Below are 23500 nucleotides of genomic sequence, written 5' to 3' on the forward strand. Positions count from 1 at the left end.
GATGACACTTTGTGTTGATATCTAGTTCTCGAATTAGGGAGGGTGGCGTTGATCATGGAGCTTTGACCTCAGATACACACCTAGATCCCTGGGTTGATGGTTAGCAAGCCTGATGGTACCTAGAGAGGCTAAAAGCTTTAGTCCATCTTAGTCCCACTCAGATAGATTTCTCTAGTTAGGAATCTAGTCTGTGGCATTGCGGTGCCTAAATTGTTGAGAGACTTTAAATAGATTGCCTTGGTCAGGAATCTAGTCCATGACATTGTGGTTCCTAAACTCTTCATAGTTCACATAGTTGGAGATCTGCCTTGTACTTGTATATGATGAATACCTCCCTCGTTAAGAGGAAGTGTTGAAATATGTAACTAGGTTCACTCTTCAAAAATGTATTTGAGTCACAATGAAATGTATTTATCAAAAGAATGAAGAAAATATTTTTACTATATTATTATGACTTATTAAAGCATGTGTTTTATGCTTGGGTCATCATGTTTTAGGTTAAATTCCCCATTGAGGACTTCTAGGATTTAGTTTGAGTCATTAGAGTCATTGTCCATTAAAAGAGACCCTTCTTGGGAGAGTCATTGTCCATTAAAAGAGACCCTTCTTGGGAAATCATGTAAAAAGAATTAATATTGAGTCAAATATACTATTTGTCCCCTCCACACCAAGTCTGTCTCAAGAAGATCAAGTCGGCCTCAAGAAGGGTAATCCGACCTTACTGGAAGGCTATATATACAAGGTAGTTCAAATTCATTTGGAGCAATTCACTCTCTCACACATAGTTCGATATCCTGAAGCTGGAAGCTGGGAAGTGCGAAGTTGGAAAAGAGCTGGAAGGAGGTTGGAAAAGAGTGCGAGATTTTGGAGGAAGATAGAAGACACCAAGATCGAAATTTTGGGCCATCTCTCTCTCACTTTTGAGGAGTATTTAGGGAGATCGAAGTTTTCTTTGTCTAGTCGAAGCTGCTGCTGCTGCTACTACTGGGTTGAAGCTGCTACTGCAAGTTGATGCTGCTAGGTCGAAGTTTCTTTTGAAGAGTTATCATCTGCAAGAAGGATTGAGGGCTGACTTGGTGTGGAGGAAGTCTTTGTCTAGGTCAAGAGTCTTGGATTATCTCGAGAAACTATTGAAGGAAGAATTGTTGACTGGGTTTTCCCCTAGATAGGGGTTTTGCCCTGACTGTCTGCCTATATCTGTTGTCCTTGTGCTATTGTTTTGATAATTGCTTGATGAACTAAAAGATAAAATAATCACAAGTAATTATTTATATAAGAAAATCTTTCTGCCTTTCTGATTTTCTAACATATCATGCCCATATTACACATTAAGTTGAAATTAAATATTCTTTGTGTAATTGTATCTTGCCTCAACTTGATATATGCGACATCATACTTTTTTATTTTCTATAGCAAGAGATTAGCATGACATGCTGTGCTGCATGAGATGCCAGCAGCAGGTAACATTATCCAGAGTCCAGACATGAATGACCTGATAATTTGAATAATAGACAGCCAAAACATAAAACACAAGTTATTTAAGTTGAGACCACAAAATGGTCGGGAAATTGTATCCTGCCTCAACTGGATATATGCTATAGCATACCTTTGATTTTCTATAGCAAGAGACTAGTATAACATGCTTTCCTGCATGAGATACCGTTGAGCAGACATGAATGGCTTGATAATTTTAAGAATTGCAATGCATATGATAAGCATGAGATGCTGGCATTAGATACAGATTGTCCAGACATTCATGACCTGATAATTTGAAGAATTGCAATGCACATGACAGACAGTTTAAACACGAAACACAAGTTCTTTAAGTTGAGATGAAAAAAAGGGTCGTGTAATTGTATCATGCCTTGGCTGGATATATGCCGTAGAGTACTTGTGATTTTCTATAGCAAGAGATTAGTATGACATGCTCTCCTGCATGAGATACCATTGAACAGATGTGAATGGCCTGAAAATTTCAAGAATTGCGATTCATATAAAAGGTCAAAACACAAGTTATTTAACTTGAAATAAAAAATGGTTGTGTAATTGTTCCTGGCTCAATTGGATGTATGTCAAAGCATACTACTTGATTTTCTATAAGAAGGGATTAGTACGACGTGTTCTTCTGCATGAGATACCATTGAATAGAAATGAACGATCTCATAATTTGAAGAATCGCAATGCATATGATAAACAGAACACAAATTATGAATATAAAGAGGTGCATGTTAATCTAGTAGGCATTGACTATCTGGTTGGATTTCCATGCAGGTATGCATTGACAGCGTTATATCTTTTGGCTATTCAATACTACACAAAATTCGGCGAAAAGATATCCGTGAGACTTGTTGAAACCCAACATTATGATAGCAGAGAGGCTAGAGCAGATAGTTTAGTGTACAAGGTAATTAATTGGGTTGGATTTCTGAAAGTATGATACCTGCCTCCAAATCTATGAGTTTATGAATGGAAAATAGCTTATGGTCCTTGGTTCAACATGATTTGTTTTAGGTTTTTGGACTGTACTTCATGCAATCATATATAGGCTTGTTCTATACTGCAATTTTTCATCGAGACATTATAATTCTTCAGCAAATTTTGATTCAGCGCCTGATAGTATCCATGGTAAGGCTCTGCTCCCGTGTACTGACATACAAATATACGACTGTAACCAAGTGAAGTTGCTGATGGAACAAATACTTACAGGTGTTGAACAATCTATCAGAAAACCTTATTCCTTATGTTAAGTACCGCTATACGAAATACAACGCTCTCAAGTAAGCTACTCACTCTTTAGCTGTATGGAAAAAAGGTTGTATCTGACAATGCAACCTTCAACAGTGTTTAAATGTTACAATGTTTGCACAACCTCATCCCATACCCATGCTCAGCATGGTACGGGGAGGAGTGAAGTTGCATAAACTTATGCTTCTATAGATGAAGATAATGATAAAAGCTAATACAATTATTAACATGCTGAAGGAAACATGATAGAAGACTTTTAGACGATAAATCAAAGCAGCATATGCAGAGAATAGAAAAAGAATACATGAGGCCCTCATACACTGCCAGCATTGGAAATGGATTGGAGGATGGGCTCTTTGATGGTACGTTGTCATCTCGATGCCTGTTTTGATTTGGTTGATAAGATATATTTGAATACTAGCAGAACCACATAAAATATGTTCAATATACGTGGATAAGCATATATCAAACACCCTGTTGTCATTTTCTATGCTTGTGAAACGTGCCTGAAATATAAAACATATTTTACGGGCTAACATGGAGCTATCCTAAATTCTAATACAAATATAGACCACTTTATTATGAAGTCAATTTATCTCTGGGTAGTCCTCTGATAAACTAGAGACATTGAGAATGGATATATGTACTAATAGTTTTCATTGAAACTGTCCAGATTTTCTGGAGTTGGCATTGCAGTTTGGGATGGTGACCATGTTTGCCTGTACATTTCCTTTTATTTTTGTTTTTGCTGCTGCAGTAAGTAAATTTTCCTCTTACTATTAATTGCATAGGTAGAATGTAGTGTTTATTTTGGATCCTGCATAATCTTAGTAAGAAGCAATTACTCTATGTTTTTGAACTTGTAGCGTTGCTATAAAAACAAATTTCAGCTGTGGTAAAATACTTGATTTTCTTGTTATTCTTGTTTTTCCCCATTGCAGAATAATTTTATAGAGATTCGGACAGATTCACTGAAGTTATTAGGTATGCTGCGGAGGCCAGTCCCACGGGCCGTATCAACCATTGGAGCATGGCTAAACATATTTCAGGTGAATAGTATACATGCTTTCTTTCCTAATGCATGGATTTTGTTCTGCAGAAAATATTACCAATTAGCTTTCGAGTAGCTTTCTTTATTTCCAGTGCATCTTTACTTATTATTTTTTATCAGCCTGAATTTTTGAAACACAAAATCACAGGGATTCTTATATCTTTGAGTTCACTAATGATTGAAACCTTGTGATTAAGCAAAGATGAGCTTTATTGAAGAACATATCCTGTCAGTGAAAGCTTAATAGGAATTATTTTAATCCTATGCCACCCATATCTAATTCATATGCCAAAATCTTTTAAGGTCCAATTTAAAAGGTAGTGTCATGATCATTTTAACACTTCACCTCATCATTATATGGAAACTTACTGTGCAACATTAACTTAAAGTTTAAACTTCTTATTCTATCTGATCTTTCAACTTTACTAATCATTTAGAGACAAAAACATTAGTACAATTCACTTGAATTACCTCCATTTCTTATAATGACAATAACAATAAAAAAGGAAATTCAATGACATGGGAAGAATAATAATATCTTCTCCATTGAGTCAGAATAATTTTATAGAGATTCGGACAGATTCACTGTAGTTATTAGGTATGCTGCGGAGGCCAGTCCCACGGGCCGTATGCATGGCTAAACATATTTCAGGTGAATAGTATACATGCTTTCTTTCCTAATGCATGGATTCTGTTCTGCAGAAAATATTACCAATTAGCTTTCGAGTAGCTTTCTTTATTTCCAGTGCATCTTTACTGATTATTTTTTATCAGCCTGAATTTTTGAAACACAAAATTACAGGGATTCTTAAATCTTTGAGTTCACTAATGATTGAAACCTCGTGATGAAATGTAACGACCCATCTTTAATTGCACATATTATGTGCCCCTGTATAAAAAATAATAATACTAAAATATAATAATAAAGGAATAAAAATGATAATTATAAAATAGAATAAATATTTAGTATGGTATCAATAATTAATTAATTAACCTAAAGTTTTAAAGTTATATTAAAGCAAACATAAATAAACTTTATATATTAGAAAAAAAATATATATAAATAAAACAAAGTATATATATAAGGTACATATCAATATAATCAAAAGCATATCATATAACATAATAGTGTTAATATGTATATGATGATCAAACGTTATAATACCTTCAATCTTATATATATAAACCACCGCATAAAAGTACTGAACATTAAGCAAAGCAGAAACGTCTGTGCGGGAAGATGACTCACAACTGGAGGAAGCTGTCACCGCGAGAGTAAGCGGTGGAGTCGTTGGTGTACAGGGCGGCCACCGCTTAGCCCTGACCAGTGTTGCACGAAGCGCCCCCCCCCCCCCCCCCCCCCCCCCCGGTTCCAAGCCCCGAAGCACGTCCCGTACGGAAGCGCCTAGGAAGCTTGGCCGGAAGCGCGCTTCCGAAATTTTTAGACGCTTCCTGGAAATTTGGAAGCGTTGGCGCTTCTGAAGCGCCGAAGCGCGCTTCGTACGGCGCTTCCTAGACGCTTCACAGGCGCTTCCCAGACGCTTCCAGACGCTTCCAGGACGCTTCCAGAAAAGCTTCCAGAAAAGCTTCCGGAAAAGCATTTAGAAAATCGTTTTTTTTTCAATTTTTTTTTAAATTTTAGGTGAGTTTGCTTGTTGGGGGTGGGTCCACCTTGGGTTAGGGTGACAAATGAAAGCAAAAAAAATATAAATATAGCAGATGCTCCCTCATGGTAATGTTAAATTCTTAAAGTAAAAGTGACATTCTCCTTTATTTTTCATTTTCATCCTTTTACTTAAATTTTTAACATTACCATGAAATGACTCAGAATGTTTAAGAGTGGTTCCAGCCTCATTGGACTTCATATGGAGAAAATAGAATTTCATATCCTATTCAAAATTCAGCAGACTTAACAGTTTTCAGGTATTCAGGATCAATGGGATTGTGGCATTTCATTAGATTATATCAAGTATGAAGGTATGCGATTAGCATTTAATCAAGAGCACCAAGCCCTATATGTACCCTGGTGTTGGTGGTGTTAATTGTTGAACTCCTTTATCACGCGGCACACCCTTAGCAAAAAATTACCTTTCAATCAAGTCAAAATCATCGATCAAACATGTTAAGCTTTTTCTACCATATTTTAAGTCTTGAATTAGGTAGTTTGATCAAAATTGGGCAATGTTGACTAATATCCCTAGACAATCGAGGTAGAGGCAAAGGCTAGACAAGAGGAGAAGAATCTAGATTCTAGATCATTAATGTACAATGGATGTTATATCTATCTTGATTTATGCAAAAATATGCATGTTTTCATGTCTTCTACAATTAATTTGGTATTTGGAATGTTTGTTTTGAGTATAAATGCAAAAAAATATAAAAATATATATATATATATATATAGCAGACGCTTCCGCGGACGCTTCGCTTCCTAGATTTTTGGAAAATGACGCTTCCACGCTTCCGCTTCGTGCAACATTGGCCCTGACTATAAAATCACCGAGATATGGCTGAGAATGGGGGGAAGAAAAACGGAGAGTGGAAGGTAGGAGAACCAGGAAATCATGAGTTCAAACCAGAGGGAGCTTTGCATTGATCTGAGGTTCTGGGCACGGGGGCAGTGAGCTTCGGTGAGAAGCTTACTGGATTGGCTGGGAGGAATTGGTTTCCCGGTAATTGGATCAGAATAACCGCGGCGTCATCAACTACATCGGAGCAGACAGCGGTTCAGGTAGGTTTTCGAAACTCCTTACAGTTACTGTATTTCTGTTCTGCTTATCACCTTATTTCAGTTTTGGTCTTTACATGAAACAAGGATGAGCTTTATTGAAGAATATATCCTGTCAGTGAAAGCTTAATAGGAATTATTTTAATCCTATGCCACCCATATCTAATTCATATGCCAAAATTTTTTAAGGTCCAATTTAAAAGGTAGTGTCATGATCATTTTAACACTTCACCTCATCATTATATGGAAACTTACTGTGCAACATTAACTTAAAGTTTAAACCTCTTATTCTATCTGATCTTTCAACTTTACTAATCATGTAGAGACAAAAACATTAGTACAATTCACTTGAATTACCTCCATTTCTTATAATGACAATAACAATAAAAAAGGAAATTCAATGACATGGGAAGAATAATAATATCTTCTCCATTGAGTCAGAGTACTTTCTATAAAGTGTAATTTGGGAAAAATGGCATTTCCTCCACTGGATGAGAAGTACTTTCTAATAATTTTTGGTATGTTTTATGCTTAAGAGCAATTTACTTCAATTTTCTTATTAGCCAAATATCAATATCCAGTTTAGCAATCATATCAGCGTGATAGTAAAATGCAGATAGAACATAAACATAAACAGTAGAGGACAAGCCAAGACAAGATGACACAAGATGTGGCACTAGCCAGGGACAAACCCCAATGTGGGGAAACCCTTCATCAATTCTTCTTATATTCATCAATAGTTCAGCAGAGAGAGAGATAGTACAAATATACAAATCTGATATTTTATGACAGCAGCAGTAAAGCCTTGACCAGAGAAGTCAATGCTGGTCAAACAGGACAGAATCTTCCTCTAAATGGCTTGGTCAAGCCCAGTCAACTTCAGCCTTCAACATTAAGCCCAATGCACCCAAAAACTACACTGCTGGTTCTGCTCCTAGGAAGATCCTTCACCTCCCCGGAAGATCATCCATATGGCACCAACATGATGCTCATTAAACTGAACCAAACATGTTCAAACCTTGATCCAATACATCTCCCAAAACGCTGTTGTCTTCTTGCTGCACTTGCTGTCACAGCATCATGAGTTAGGGCATCAACCTTCAGCCCTCAGTCTCCACACAGTCAACAATGCAGGCCTTCTTAAGCTGTGGTGTACCAAGGTGAGACTCCACCACTGCCATGCTATCCAAGTCCTTAATGCAACCCTTAGAACAATGATTGCTGCTGGATATGGCCTGCGGCCTAGCCCAGCAGTAAGTTAGGCCTACGGTCCTCAAACAAACAACACCCAACAACCATCAACACAGAAGTTATAGCCTACAAGAACTCACTTAATTGTTAGCTCCCAATCCGCATATGTATCTAGCCCTACACTGATCTGTTCTAAGTCTTGAGGGCAGACTTCTTCAACGTACTGCTTCTCCCTATGACTGCGGATTCAGAGCCTGCTAACAGTCCTAGCTCATGCTTTAGAACTGCCTTATTAGCCACACTGTCACCTACAACACACATAGATTTCTACGCTGTCTATCTAGGCTTCTTCACACTTATGTTAAGGCTCCTTCTTCTTGTGGCTAGGATCTCCTCTTGCTGCGGCTTAGGGCCTCCCTCTTGCTACGGATAAGGGCCTTCCTTTTGCTGTGTATTAGGGCTCCTCTTGACTGCAGCTAGCCTCTTCTTGATTGCAGCTAGATCTCTCTTTGACTGCGGCTAGATCTCTCTTTGATTGCAGCTAGGGCTCCTCTTCATGACTGCGGCTAGGGCTTCTTTGATCTTTCTTTCCACCATGTCCTCCTTGTGAGATCGTGAGATAATGTGCTCCTCAAATGACTTGAGGTCTCCTCTATTTAAATGCAAAGTTGAGGTTGAGCTGGGGGTAAAATTGCTTGTTTAGCTTGCTAGCCGACCTTGACAAATTGTCAATAATATGAATAAATTCATATCTCCATAAATACATGTCGGAATTGGATGATCTTTAGATCAATCCTACTCCTCTCGAAGAGAGGAATCGAAAAAAAATATTAGATGCCATAAACAAGGTGACCCACATTGAGTTTGGCCCTAGTTGCCAATTTTAGCACTTTCTCAAAAGATTAAGGATTTTTTTCATTTTATTATAGTGAAAATTCTCTTATAAGTTAAGATAAGATAATTTTGTTAATGTCCTGTTACCTACAACCAGTGGGTGACCCTTATAGGAGAAAATTTCTCCTAGATTTGTCTTCAATCGGCAGCCAGTAGACCCTTGCACCTCGATGTATCCCCATTCTCCGCCACCTGAGCCATCCATTGTGTGCCCTCGCCCATTTGTTATGATCCTACGTTTGAAGGTGGGCCTTCCAATTTCAAAGTTATGACTTTTCATTATGTAATTGGGTGTTTATGCTTGCTTTTGTTGGACACATTGACATGGATTAATGGGGGTTTCAACAGAAAGAATGGGCTTGGATTGTACTCTTGTTCCCTTGTCCCAACTTGGTGGTTAATCTTGTATCCTAATCCCGTGTGATCCCCTCTTTTGGATACTAGCTTTAGGAGTGGCACTACATGGGAAACCCTTATTTTGGTTGCGTGGTCTTGCTTCCCGACACCATATCTTTCACTCCCCTACGCTCATTACAAGCCACTTTCACATTTTTCCCATCTAGGTCCACATTTGTCCATCGGGTTTGTTACCGCTCAAACTAGTAGGGGACCTAAGGGGAATCCCTAAAGGGAAAATGCTAGGCCAAGGGCAACAAATGGAGTCTTAGCCCATTGTCACCTTAGCTAAGGCTCCCTTCTATTTATGGACTTTCACCGATGCGAGGAGACCCGATATGTATGGAGTTACCAATGAATGATAAGTCAATGGATGTGACTGACCCAGACCCTTTCCGAGAAGGTTTTGAAGGATGGAGCTTGCTTGCTTTCTAAGCAAGGTACTATGTGATTCTAGGGAAAGGAAGAGGATTCTGAGGGTTAGCTATATGAGAATAGGCTTTGAAAAGAGTTTCCCACACCCTAAATCCTTGTTAAAGTTGGTATCCCGGATGGTTCTTGAAGGATGGTCCTTTAAAGGAGCGGGACCACACAGGGCCAAGTGGACCCAGTCTGGGTTATGAGGAAGGTATGAAATAATCAATGATTTTCCTACCCTACACAAGGTGGGAAGGATCAAAGAAAGTATAATTACTCAAAGATGTTGGTTTGACCCTGGGAAGTGCTAGCCTTGGGGATGACAGAGCAAGTTTTGGTCCCAGAGCTAGGGCTTGGCTTTTCTCCCAATTCCACCGTCGGAATATCTTCGAATTTGGAGGAGGGCTATGTTAGTTTTTGGGAGCATCGGATGTGCTCTAGCCATGAAAATTGGTGGAGAGGCTAAGACACATGAATTCTAAAGAACCCAGAAACTGTTTGGTAAAATTCCACCTGGATTGTATTTTATTAAAATAATTAATATTTTTAATGGGGTTCCTAAGTCTAAACTTAGGAAAATTAAAGTATTAATGGGTATTAATCAAAATATGGGTGATAATGTTCTAGAAAGCGGATCAAGTCAAGTTTGTAATCTTAGCTGTTGATTAGAGACTTAATATCGGCCATTGAAGTCTCAATGAGAAAAGTATAAGGAGGAGGCTTGGGGTTCATTCAGGAACACACCGAGAGAACGAATTGATCTAGAGTTTGACATTTCTGGGGCTAGGAAGCTGAGAAATTCAAACTAAGTGATCATTTTGCAGCAGAGGGGCATGGATAGTTCAGGAATACTTGACAGAGAGGCAGAAAGCCACCAGTGGACGCAGTGCAACACCTAGAGGGACTGATGTTGGGCCAGTCTGGGCCCACATAGGCTTAACGCAGAGCCATAAGGGCCAGCATAGAAGGGAAGCTGCCTTCACGCAGAAATCCGGAACTGTTGGGGATCTGCCAGAACAGCTGGGAGAGGTTGACGCAGAAGCTCCAAGAGGCAGAAGAGACAGCGCAGGGCTGATGCAGAAGCTCCAAGAGGCAGAAGAGACAGCGCAGGGCTGACGCAGAAGCTCCAAGAGGCAGAAGAGGCAGCGCAGGGTTGACGCAAGGCCAACGCAGAGATAGTCGGGGGTTTGCCAGTTCTATTCAACATTTTATTCAAAATTACTGCTTAATAATATAAAACCCTCAGAGCTGCTGCACCGGTTTTCCCGCATTGGGTTTTTCCACGAACTATTTTTTCCAAAAATAACGGTGTCCTATATATCTTGTTCTTTGCCTAGTTTATTGTTTCATGTAATCAAATTAAATTGGTGTAGGCTGCAGAAGTAATTTACTTTAGTATTTGTCAGAAAATAACTTGATAATGTATATTAAAATCAATTAGGAGAAGTAAATTCAGTTTTGCTACAGTAGGGGTTCCATGAGTATAGGAATTTTCACAGGCTAGAGGAAAGGCCAGTGCAAGAGACCCTAGGAGATTGAATTTTTTCAATGCCTAGCTCGTCGGGAAATTGATGACTTAGGCACCCCAATGTGGCTAAACTTGGGAGAAGGTAGAAGAATAAGATTTTTGGTGACAACCCTTGGTAGACCAGTGCCTTAATCCTTGGGAGAATGGAGTCTATGTTGATTATGTGCAAGTTTTCTTGGTTCCCAGTCAAGGAGGCCTCAAAATGACTTCACAAACCCCTCTAGTTCAAGTGAAAGCAATTTTTCTTCTTTTATACTTCAAATGTACAAGAGGAATGGATTATTAAGGTAGATTTAACCCTAGGAGATTTCGCTCATTCTACATGGGCCAATACATGGAGAGAACGTTGTAATAGAGACAATCCCACAATATTAAGCAATAATGTTCATGCAACAATTAGCCTTTAAAACAATGAAATCCCATCCAACATATGTGACAAAAGTAACAAGAATAACATCAAAAAAAATTTCATACTTACATGTAGTAGAGTATATCCAACCATTTTCAAATGACAATAGAGAGGCTCCAAGAGAAGATAAACCAATAACCATACATCAAAATTCATCCATATATGTTCCAATTTATCCTCCAACAAAAGGTGCGAAATTCTCTAAAGAAGAGAGAGATCCAATCCAAAGTGATGATGAGAAATGATCTCACCTCACTTATATTTATACACATCTAAGGAGTTCAAATTAGCCTCCTTGGCCCACATAAGCCCCAAAAATAAAATAATGTGCTAATAGTACAACCTTTTGGTGACAAGCCCACCAAACTAGCTCACAAATGAAAAAGGTAAGCCTCTCAAGAGGTCAAACAATAATCTATGCATGTCGTAGGGCCCTCTAAGAGGCCTAATGAGGTCCATGGGTGCCACAATGTAGAATAGGACCCTCAAAAGCAGTGGACAAGGGGTTAGCCCCTTGTAATAACCTGTGGTGCTCCAAATCACTGTGGGAGCACACAAGTGCTCTCATGGGTCCCCAAACAAAATCAAAGATGCCTGTAGGTTGCCGTCAAGGGCTAGGATGATAATGTAGGAGATGCCATATCATCGTAGAAGTCCTGGATCATCTGCCAAGTGTATGGTGTAGATTTGGGGCTAGCTGGGCATGATGGATCAGGTGCATCTTCCTCGTCCAATAAGTGAACCGCGAACAATCTCTAAATGGTTGTGGGGATCCATGAAGTGCAATCTGCTACTATGGAGGCCCATGGCTCTCAATGCTCACCCTATATGTGCCAATGTAGCCCTATGGAGGATTAGGACTCTGTATAGGGAGACCAAACCCCAAGTGGAAACCATCTGCAATCCTGCATAAGATTTGATGCGTCCCCTAGGCTTCCAGTACAACGAGTCATTAGAGAAATCGAGCAAATGAGCTTACCTAATCATGGACCACAGGTGGGGACTTCATAATGGCCTTCCCTTCCATAATGGGCTTCGGGATGTGCCAATGTCTCCTAAACTCCCAATGGGGTTAACCAAGTACCCTATTAGGTGGTTTCTGCTTCTAAAGGGGATAATATAGTCAAGGTACATCCACCCAAAGGTTGTGGCATGTGGGCAGATAGGTGAATGAGGTAGGGAATGAGAAGGGGCAGCCCTTGGTCACATGCTGGGGCACAAGGGTAGCTAATAACAGGGAAACCCACACTTGGGTTTATAAGGTGTAGGTGGGAGCAATCGTGGTACATGAGGTGCCTCAACCTTGATTTTTCCACCCTTATTTATATGGCTTTTTCCTTTTTACGAATTTCTTTGATTAATTGCTTGGGGTGCAAGGGGTTAGAGCATGATGTAAAAGATATAGCAGTGAATTCCCCCCTTTAAGGTGGGGCGATTCATTGCCCACTAGGGGTTGGGATAATCATGGGTTCCTATATGATGAAGAAGGCTCATGGAACTTGAAGGAACCAGGGTGATGGCCATGATGATGGGGTAGAGCTCTATGTAGTGGCTTTTTCCCACATGCTAAATGTTTTTGTCCTGACCATCTTTTGCATTTTGTGGTACTTTTTCTGTTGAATGTGGCCATATATGCTTTTAAATTTCTTTTCAGCTGCATCAACCTCCAGGCTTCATTCCAGGCCATGACCCAAGGTGTGGGCAAGGGGAAGGGGTGAGCTGACCCTATGTGGACCTAATGGAGGAATGTGGACTCAGGTGGGAGAAATGATGGATGAGGTAATAATGAATGGAAAGAGGGTAATATGAGCAGATAAGGGAGCGGAACCACTCAACAAAAGTCGAGGTTTCACGTGAAATACCATCTCTGGAACCCAATAGTCAGTAAAAGAGATCCCACAAGACTAGAATCCAAGGTTAATGCCAAAAAGGGGTCTAGGGGACATAAGCACAGACCTAGCCCATTATTTTTGCTGAATCCCCCGTTAATCCAATACCTAGAAGTGTCCATGAGAAGCAAAATACAATACTCAATTTCAAAATGACAAGTCATACCTTTAGATTTGGGAGGCCCACCTTCAAACATACGATCATGGCAGATGGGTGAGGGAGCACATGGCTGGTACAATGAACTAGCTGATGGCTGCAAGGGGCTACTGGTTGCCGACTGAGGACCATCTTGGAGAATTTTTTTCTCCTAGGGATATTACCCATAAAATGGTGGGCAACAAGGTCCACAAGGAGTTGGCGTCTCGCCCCCCCCCCCCTTGTCCACACATTGGGTTGGGCCTGGGATGATGCCTTGGAGGTTGATGTAGCTGAAAAGAAAGATAAAAGCATATTTGGCCACTTACAACAAGAACTTTACTACAAAATGCAAAAGATGGCTGGGACATAAAAATTTAGCGCATGGGTAAAAGTCAACATGAGTTCTCCCCCCTAACAATATGTCCATCAACCTAGTTCCATTGGCCCCCTATGAGTGCCCCCTGCATTATTAAGGAATCCATGACTGTCCCATCCCCTAGTAGGCGATGAACTGCCCAAACTTAAGGGGGTAATCACTACTACATCATACACATCATGCTCTTATTCCCTGGAGCCCCAAGCAGTAAAGCAAAGAAAAATCAATAAAAGGCAAAAGGCATATGAAGAAGGGTGGAAAAACAAAGGCTGGGGTAACTCATGTCCAATGATTGCTCCCTCCTACATCTATACACCCTAATGTGTGGGCTTCCTTCATCATAGCTACCCTTGTGACATGGCATATGGCTTGGAGCCTTCCCTCTTTCCCCCACTCCATTCCATCATAATTTCACATGACACCTGCCATTTGATGGATGTACCATGGACCTGTCATTCCCTTAGAGGTTGAAACCACCTAATAGGGTCCTTTATTAATCTCTCTTGTCGAGAAAGGTAACACTGTATTTTCTAAAGGCCATTTGGAAGGGCATGCCACTATGAAGTGTCCACTTTCTCCCTTGATTTGCAAGCCTATTTACTCAATTGCACTAATGATTGGTTGTACTAGAAGATGAGGAGACACATTGGATCTTATACAGGATTGCAGGTGGGTCTCCATCTTGGATTTGGCCTCTCTATACGGGATCCAAGCCATCTAGAGGGTCATAATGGTACTTGTAGGGTGAGCGTTGAGAGCCAAGGGACTCCACCACAACAGAGCATTGATTACCACATCATGGGCTTCTTCAACAACACGCATTGCTTTTTCGTGCCCCAGCTAGACAAAGATGATGTTGCACTTTGACCATGTTGCCCAATCGGCCACATATTTGCACCTATGACTTGGCAGTTGATCTAGAGTCCACATGGGATTTTGTCTCAATTGGAGAGACACAAGAGGCCATGTATCATCTTCTAGCCCTTACTGATGGAGCATCGACTTGTTATTGGGCCACTAGAGACCCATGAGACCATTGATTGTGCCCCACAACCACTTGGGAGCACCCCAAGATGTTTTGTTTGGAATCAAGGGGATATACCCTTGCTCACCATTTTTGGAGCCCTCCTCTTCATCATGACACTTTGAGGACTCATTCAAGCCTTCCGACGACCCTCTTGACCATTATTCTATCATTTCGGCTAGCTTTGGATTGTTTATTTTCACTTATTGAGCTATTTGGTGGGCTTGTCACCAAAAGAGATGCTATTTTCACATTAAAATATTTTTATGGGCTTAATTAGACTGATTAGGCTAATTCGAACTTGTAAAGGGTCATATAAATAAAGGAGATCCTCATTTGTATCTCATCATCACATTCTTGGATTAGCTCTTCTTGAGAAATTCACATTTCTTCTTGGATGACTATTGGAGACTCTTTCATGCATTTCAATATCTTTGGAAGCTAGTTCGATTTCTTCTTGGAGCCATTGTCTTGATCTTGGATTGGATATATCTCTTGTTATCTTGTAAGTGAATTTTATTGAAGAATTTTTCATGAATAATGTCTAATGTGTGGAAATTATGCACTTAGCTCTTGTTCTTTAATGCCCTAATTGTTGAATATCATTGTAAAAGAATGTTAGATTGTAAATTTGTGCATGTTACTCATTGATAACAAGTAGAAGAATGTTCCTAGTGGATTGAAGTCTATTTTCTTCCATGAAAGTCCATTGATCTTGGATGGGTAATTGTTGAAGGATTTGTGTGAGGGCATCAGTTTTTGACCTCCTTGAGAAACAAATTAGTCCAAAGTTTCAAATCATAAAGACTCCATAGCCCAAGAATAAGTAACTAGTCCAAACCAAATTTGTGATCACCCTTAAAATCCCCTCTTATACATATACTTCCAAGAATCTTCTCTAACTCTAGACGGTTAGCTAGGGCCTAGTGTGAATTTCTTTACGAAATTCACTTTGAGGAGCGAGTTGGTAGGCTACTGCGCTTTAGTTTCCTCTAGCTGCCCTCAAAATTAGAAGCAATTCCTGTGGTTAGTTTGAGAGAAATCTCAAGCCCTAGATCTCATCCCGAAATTAGTCTTGAACCTATTAGGTTAGCGACATTTCAAAGGTCATTTTCTCTTAAAAATGCAAAGGAAGTTGATCATTTTTGACCTTTCATATCCCTACTCAACCGAGGACTCTCCTTGGGAGTATCCCTTTCATGATAAAATCCTAAAACCCTAGGTCTTGTGTGGATCCAACCTAGGTTTCTCAATTTTTGGCAACGTGTCTCCTATAGATGTCTCTTATCTTAAAGAGCTTATTGAGAGGTCCTATATCTTTCGGAAATCTTGACTCTAGGTATACCTAGCTTTATTGTAACATCATTAATCCCTAGATCTAGATTCCTCTTCATAGCTCTTTCTTAGAGAGTATTAAGCTTCATAGAAGCAAGTGAGCCTCATATTGAGCCTCTCCTTTGAATGTGTTAGTTTTTGTAGCATCGGATATATTCTAGCCTTGAAATTTTGTGGAGAGGCTAGAATGCATGAGATCTCCAAAACCCAGAAATTGTTTCTGGAAATTCCGTCTAGAAATGACTTAATTAGATTATTAGTCAATTTTTAAATATTTCCTAAGTCTAAACTTAGGGAATATGACTAATTAATCAAAATTAATTAAGTTATGGTGTGAATATTCTAGAAACTCACACCGATCGACTTCAAGTTAATAGTAGCCATCGATTAAGATCTAATCTTGGTCGTTGAAGTCTCAATAGAGGATTATAAGGAGAATTCGATGGGTACTTGGAGAACACACTTGAGCAGTTCGATTTCATGAGCAAATCGATTTCCTGAGTAGCAATAGTGATCTGCCGAAGAGAGAGCCAGTGAGATTGTAGCAATGAGAGGGGCAGGGACAGTGAAGCTAGAGGAAGGATTCTCGTTTCGGTGAGTGCATTTGCAGAAATGCAGAGGAGCGACAGTGAGGCTAATGCATAGCAGCGCAGTAGCCTCTAGAGGAAATTTCGAAATTGCTGGGGAGAAGTAGAGTTTCAGTGCCAGAAGCTAGGTGAAGGTTCCAGAGGCCAGGAGAGACATTTTTCCAGATAGCAGCAGACCAACCGACTTGAGAAGTTGTTCCGAGCTAAGTGTAGAAGTGACTGCACTAGCGTGATGCAGTGACTGCGCAGAGCTAGTTTGGACAACTCAATTTGAGCTGAGGTTAGAGCCAAGATTTCCCTGTGGAGTGAGGAAATTCCTCACTAGGATTTTTTTGCTACCTTTTCCTCTGTAGGATTGCCAGTTTTGGCATCCAGTTGTACTTAGATTATTTTACTGTTGCATAATAATAAAACCCTTAGTTGCTGCACCGGTTTTCCCAAGTTGGGTTTTTCCGGGGACATTAGTCCAAAAATAATTGTCATTTTATGTGTGTGTGCTAGTATTTCTTCTATCATTTATTTCTTCCGCAATTTATTTGTGTAGGTTGCAGTGTGATTGATTCAGTATTTGCTGTAGCAAACAATCAATAAATTGTTAAGAATTGATTTAACAATTAGGAGAATTATTTCCAGTTGTTGCAATAGGATTCGGGTTTCTGAATTTTCAGCGAATGGGCCTTGGAGATTAGTATAAACCTTATCATTGATCTTATCATCCAAAGTGATTTCTTCCATACTGGGACTCTGCCTGTCGGTGAAAATCCGAGAAGAGAAGCAGACTAAGGTTGTGGTGACAATGGGCCTTAGTCTTGTTGACCACATGTGTCAATAGCCCGAGAATCATAATATATAGCAGTAGACAAATTTTTTTAAGCCAACGTCATCATTGTAGTCCAAAATTCTGCAAAATTATTGTAAATGATTCTTGTATGATTATTAAGCCATATAATAACACCTAGGTAAGCCTATGATTCTTCTCAAAGGGTTTCATCTCAGGGAGTTTTTAACCTCCCTAAATTATGTGTTTTTGTAAACACGGATAATTGGCAGAGTTTTTCTCCCAGATATACCCCAAAGCTAGGGTGGAACTCATTGACGAGGTTTTAGGTGAGTCCTAGTGTTTATCAAATCTATGTATTTTTCATATTGGATAATGTGTCTTTCCGCAGAATTTGGTTGAGTCTCAAGAGTCCATGTCTATGTGTATTTCCCCTTCAAAGGGTAGTGTGTCTAGGAATAATTTAATGCGTGGTTACTCATACTACTTAGACACCATGGCTAAATTATTTTATTTAGATCCACTTAGAGGGTGGAAAAATAATTAATCCCCTCTTGAGTCTTTTTAATTTCTAGCAAAATTAAAATTAATATTAAGCAAAAAATTATCCAAAAAATAAAATCAAAGGAAAATTAATTACCCTCCAAGTAGAAAAAAACAAATTTTGGAAAAGAATTTCGTGGGTCTAGAAAAAATCAATTTTATGAGGTCCCCCATCAAAGGAAAAGTCAAAGTCTTAAGAGAAATTGACAAATTTTGGAAAATAATTTCGTGGGTCTACAAAAAAATCAATTTTATGAGGTCCCCCATCAAAGGAAAAGTCAAAGTTTTAAGAGAAAGTGACTCTTTGGACCATGGTGGTTAAGTCAAAGAAGATTTTTTGAGGGTAAAAGTTCAAAATATTATTTTTTGGATTAAGAAAAAATGGGTTTAATGTGGAATTCGAATTTTTCCTCAAAATCAAGGAATAAAATTCAAAGTTTGACTGGGATCAAAGAATTTTTCTCCATCAACTAAGGAGATCGAATTATTTTGACAAGGATCAAGCCACAAATCAAGGAACTCGCGGTTATTTCTAGTTGGAGGTGTTATTCCCTCTCATTTTTTGTATATAAGGGTTATTTTACGGTTTTACCTCTTCATTGAGATAGCATTTTAATCATTCTCTAAAGTGCTCCTTTAATTGCTCTTCTCATCTTGTGATTGAATATCATTGTGAACTTTTGTGTCATTCAAGGAATCTAATCTTGATTGGAGCATTTAAAATTGATAATCTCATTGGAATATTTGTCAAATTTTGTTAATCTCATTGAAGTAATCACTCATATCTTTCATTCTCATTCTAGGATTAGAAGTGCATTTGTAAAATATACCTCCAAGCATAAACTTGGTTGTAAGAAGATAGGACCCCCTTTCTCACCCAACTTACGAAGTTTAGGCCTTCATTTGTGGTTAACACATGTGACCTTGCAGTTCTCTTGTGGGCAATCCCTTGTAGGAACGGAGGCACTTGGGTGGTTAAAACTCCACAAGAAGTATCATTAATGAGGCTTTAGCCTCCTTCCTTTGGACTTCTCTCTACAACCTATATTCGAGACTAACTTCAAAATATTTGAGAGTAAGGAATCATTTAGATAGGGCATTTAACTAAAATTAACCAAGATCTTGCATTTCACTTAGATCTAGGGCTTTCACTTCATTTAGCATAGATTTGCATCCTGCAACAACTGTTCATCCAGTAACATGGAATCTAAGTTTAATTTGAGCAGGTAAATGATCCTAAGACACTAGTCTATAACTTTAATCTTGGGAAATCTAATCAAATTGTGCTTGATGATCATACTTGCTACCTAATTTTTAACCAAGTTGTTAGGCCATTCAGTTGTGTCTCCTTTACTTGTTGGTTTCCGACAAGTAATTCATCTCTTCATTCATAGGGACTATCCCCCTTAGTCTACAATTAGGAGACAAATTAAACAGAGAGGGAAGGGATTAGAGTGACGACCCCTACCTTGAGTGTTGTCGCATTCTAGTGTACAATTTGAGTGATAACGTTTTCTGGCACCATTGCCGAGGAGAAATCTTTTGATCTTTGGTTTTCACGACATTCTCTTCACTTCATCGTTATGATCTTCATCTTCTCATCATCCTCTTTTTTTGAACCGTTAAGCGGTACATTTTCTAGTGTTGTTGTCGGGGATAGATTTTTCTATTCCCGAGCTTTATGACATTTCATCTTCATCCCTTGACCCGACATAGTCACAACATTTTATGGACCTGATCCTTGACTAACTTTTCATTTTTTGCCTTTTGAATTTTAGAGTTAGATTCATGTTCAAGTGGCAAGTCTACTTTCATTTTTTGCATGAATTTCTGCTAGAAGCTCACTTGTTGTAGATTTCTTGTTTCTCTTGAACAAGGATCTCTCTCTGGCATCCATTATCTCCCTTTCCCTTTAAGCAAGTCTTCATGAATGACTTGTTTTCACCTTGTTGTTTTACTAACATTCAAGGCTATCCTCATGACATTCCAGATAAAGTCATTGATCATTTGCTCGTGTTTCAAGGTAATATACAATTATTGCCATTAATCATCTATAGAAATTTGGCTTTTATATGTTGAAATGGTGCGGCTCTGCTCATTATAACCATGAAGACATCAAAATGCGACTCTTTTTCCTTTCTTTGAAAGATGATACTATGGATTGTTTTCATGATTTTCCTGACAATTCTTTAGATTCTCTGCAAGCTATTTTCATTGCTTTCAATAATAGATATGGGGATCAAATGGATTTTCCTTGTGCCACTTACAATGATGAAAGTGGGACAAGTGACCAAATTAATATTGTTGATAACAAACATCTCTGTCTATAGAAGATCGTGAAGGGGGAAATGAAAATCATAGTATAAAGGAATTAACTCAAATGCTTGAAGACATGTAATTCAGTCAAGCACAGTTGATGAAAACCATGGAACTCAATCAAGAGAATCATGCCAAGGAAATGAGCTCTATGCAGACCAAGTTGTTAGCCATAGAAGAAAAACATGTTGAAGAAATGAAAATCGTGGAAGTTAATCACTTTAGTTAGATTCCCACCATCTAAAATCATTTGACGAAAACCGTGGAACTAAATCAGGAGAAATTAATGATGGATCATGCTAAGCAAATAAGTTCCATGGAAAACAGGTTAATGACTATGGAAACTACCCATTATAATCAATTGATCACTTTTCAGAACATAAAAAATACCATGGAGGCTAATCGAGCACCACAAATGAAAACTTTGGAAGAAAATCATGCTAGAGAAATTAGTGCTATAAAGGTTGAGTATTCTAACCAAATTACTGTCAGAATGTGTTGGACAAAATGGAAAGATCTCATGTACAAAAATTCCAACCCATATTAGATAGTAAAGGTCAAAGGAACAAAGAGATTTCGACAGATCATAATCCTTCCAGTCCAGTGAAGCAAGCATCATCTTATTATTAGGAGGAGGTCATAATTCCACTGAGAAGTGGCTAAGTGATGGCGACCTGGAAGAATGGAAGTTGAGGGGAATTAGATTGATGCATGTAAGATTGATCCATCATCCTTGATAGTACAGGTTCAGGAAAAAGAGGAGGAGCATGTCAAAAAGGTCTTGGATGCTTCAAATCATCCATATGAATGTTTTCAAGATCGGGTAGAAAGTTATACGTCGATTGCATCATCATCAATGTCACAACCTGCCAGAAACAAAAGTAAAAAACAAAAAAGAAAAAGGAAGAAGTTTGATGCATTTGATGGTCAGGAACAACATGATATTCAAACAATTCAAAGTCCTCGCTGTGAAAATTTCACTATTGAAATTCTATTGCATCTACTAGAATTAATTCTTCTAATTATTAATTAATTTAGCAGCTTTTTGCTATGACAACAACTAATTAATCACATTGCAATCTTCACAAAATTAAATATTGTGGAAGATAAACTGGAAACTGAGAAAATACTGGCACACACACACACAATTATGATAGTTATTTTGGACTAAAGTCCTCGAAAAAACCCAATGCGGTAAAACCGATGCAGCGGTTGAGGCTTTTTATTATTAAGCAGCGGTGAGAAATTTTAAGTACAATAAATATCGTCAATCTGGCGAATCTATCAAAGAGAAATACTGGCAAAAATTATTTGAGGGATTTTACCCTCCCTCTTAGCAATCCTAACACTTGAATGCCTCTGAAAGGCTAACCGTCCAAGTGGTCTGCGTCACCCTAGTGTTGCTTGCCGAAAGCACTGCTTGAAACAACTGCCAATCTATCCGTCCTGGCTGCTGCTGACTGGGAAAATGCTTCTCCGACCCTTTGTAAAATCATCCTGGTCTCTGGAACTGAAAACATCTTTCTCTTCAACTGGATCGAATTTCTCTTCTGAGGCTCTATGAAACCTCCTGGAGAAAATTTTCGGCCTTCTCTTTCTAACTCTGCCCATCAGCCCCTCTTTGTCTCTACTTCCCTTCTTTGGCTCGAACTCTTCTAGTAATTGCTACTACTCTTTGGAGAAATCAAACTGCCCAAGGAAATCAATTTCAAGTCTTTTCCTCCATCTACCCATTGACTTCTTCTTATCCAACTATGAGACTCCAACAGCTAAGATTAAAACTTAATCAATGGATGAGATTATTTCCTAGTCAATCCATGTGAGTTTCCATAGAAATCTCACCTTCCTCAATTAATTCCTATTAATTAATCATTTTCCCTAAGTTAGACTTAGGAAAAATTTAATCACTGATTAATTAACTTAATTAATGCATCTCTAGGTGGATTTTCTTGAAACCTTTTCTAGGTTCTGGAGTCCTAGTGTTTCTTAGACTCTCTAACAACTGTCAAGACTAGAATACCATCCGATGCTACAAAAGCTAACACTCCCTCTTAGCGAGGAAGGTGTTCTAGTGCTGAACTACTCCAACACCCTGTGTCTGCGTCACCCTCTGTATGTTGCTGATGTTTAGCCATTGTGACTAACTGCCACTTCCTAGCAACCACTGCGCAACTCTGATGCTACATCTGTGTTGTTGTTGACACTACTATACTGCTGCCAACTCTGCATCTACACTGCAACTCCCTCTCAATTGTTGTTGCTACTATTGCAACTACTGCAATTGGGAAGCATTCGAAATACTAAATGAATTGTCTTTGTGCTGCATATGTCTTTTGAGCATCTGACTGCTACTAGGCTCTGTGCTTTTGGCTGAAGAATCTGCATTGTTGCTGACTCTGCCACTAAGCCTCCTGCTTTGTTGTCAACACTCCAACTATGCTTCTCAGCACGAGGCTGCAACTAGTCTGCAACTATCACTCTAGAATTTGATTGCATCATTTGACACTACTCCATCCTGCTACTGAATACTGTGGGACCCCGTAGAAAGGTAATGATCCATGAGGAAGACACCTCATTGGACCTGCCCAAACCTCTGTGCTGCTCTGGGACTATAGCTCCATATCGCCCCACCTCACTCTTGGAGTTATAGCTGCAATCATGGTAAAGTCTTCCTCTAACCTGAATTTTTTGAAGCAGAGTAGCTGCCGGGAGAATATTGATAGTGAGCTTGTGCAATGAGGGGCAAAGAAAGTTTGGCTGGAGTATCTTCTCTGGAGCCAAGAATACTTAGTAGAGAGGTAGAGAGACACACAGAGGAGGCAACGCAGAGGGCAGAGAGGGTGATGCCGATCCAAGAAGGGCACACGCAGGTCCCACGTAGAGCAGTGCAGCAGCTTCCAGTGCAGAGGTCCGACTTTGCTGAAGGAGCTGACGTTTCTGAGCCGGGAGGGTTGGAAAGGCTTCTGAAGGCAGATTGATTCTCAATTGAGCTGACGCAGTGAATTAGAGGCTGACGCAGGGCCCATGCAGGGCAGCGCAGAAGTCGTCGGGGAACTCGGAGTTCAGCTGCTGGATCAGTCGGGACTAGTAGTGTTGAGTGAGGTAATCTCACTAGTCTTTTCTACCAAGTGATTTTCTCTATAATTGAATTGCT

At 39.3% G+C, this 23500-nt stretch overlaps 1 protein-coding gene across 1 annotated transcript in view; it reads left to right on the top strand.

The window, feature by feature from the left end:
* Positions 1-23500, top strand: part of LOC149258541 (anoctamin-like protein Os01g0706700) — a 202911-nt gene that overhangs the window by 153422 nt on the left and 25989 nt on the right. Inside the window, exons 9-14 of the mRNA XM_089371960.1 lie at positions 2272-2404; positions 2512-2625; positions 2707-2777; positions 2983-3107; positions 3419-3501; positions 3687-3794. Of these exons, the coding sequence (XP_089228086.1) occupies positions 2272-2404; positions 2512-2625; positions 2707-2777; positions 2983-3107; positions 3419-3501; positions 3687-3794 (634 nt within the window). The remainder of the gene's footprint in view (positions 1-2271; positions 2405-2511; positions 2626-2706; positions 2778-2982; positions 3108-3418; positions 3502-3686; positions 3795-23500) is intronic.

Source organism: Pinus tabuliformis, chromosome 6 (assembly GCF_031772625.1).
Source record: "Pinus tabuliformis cultivar Carrire ecotype Pingquan chromosome 6, CPIR1, whole genome shotgun sequence".
In the NCBI taxonomy this organism is placed as follows: domain Eukaryota; kingdom Viridiplantae; phylum Streptophyta; class Pinopsida; order Pinales; family Pinaceae; genus Pinus; species Pinus tabuliformis.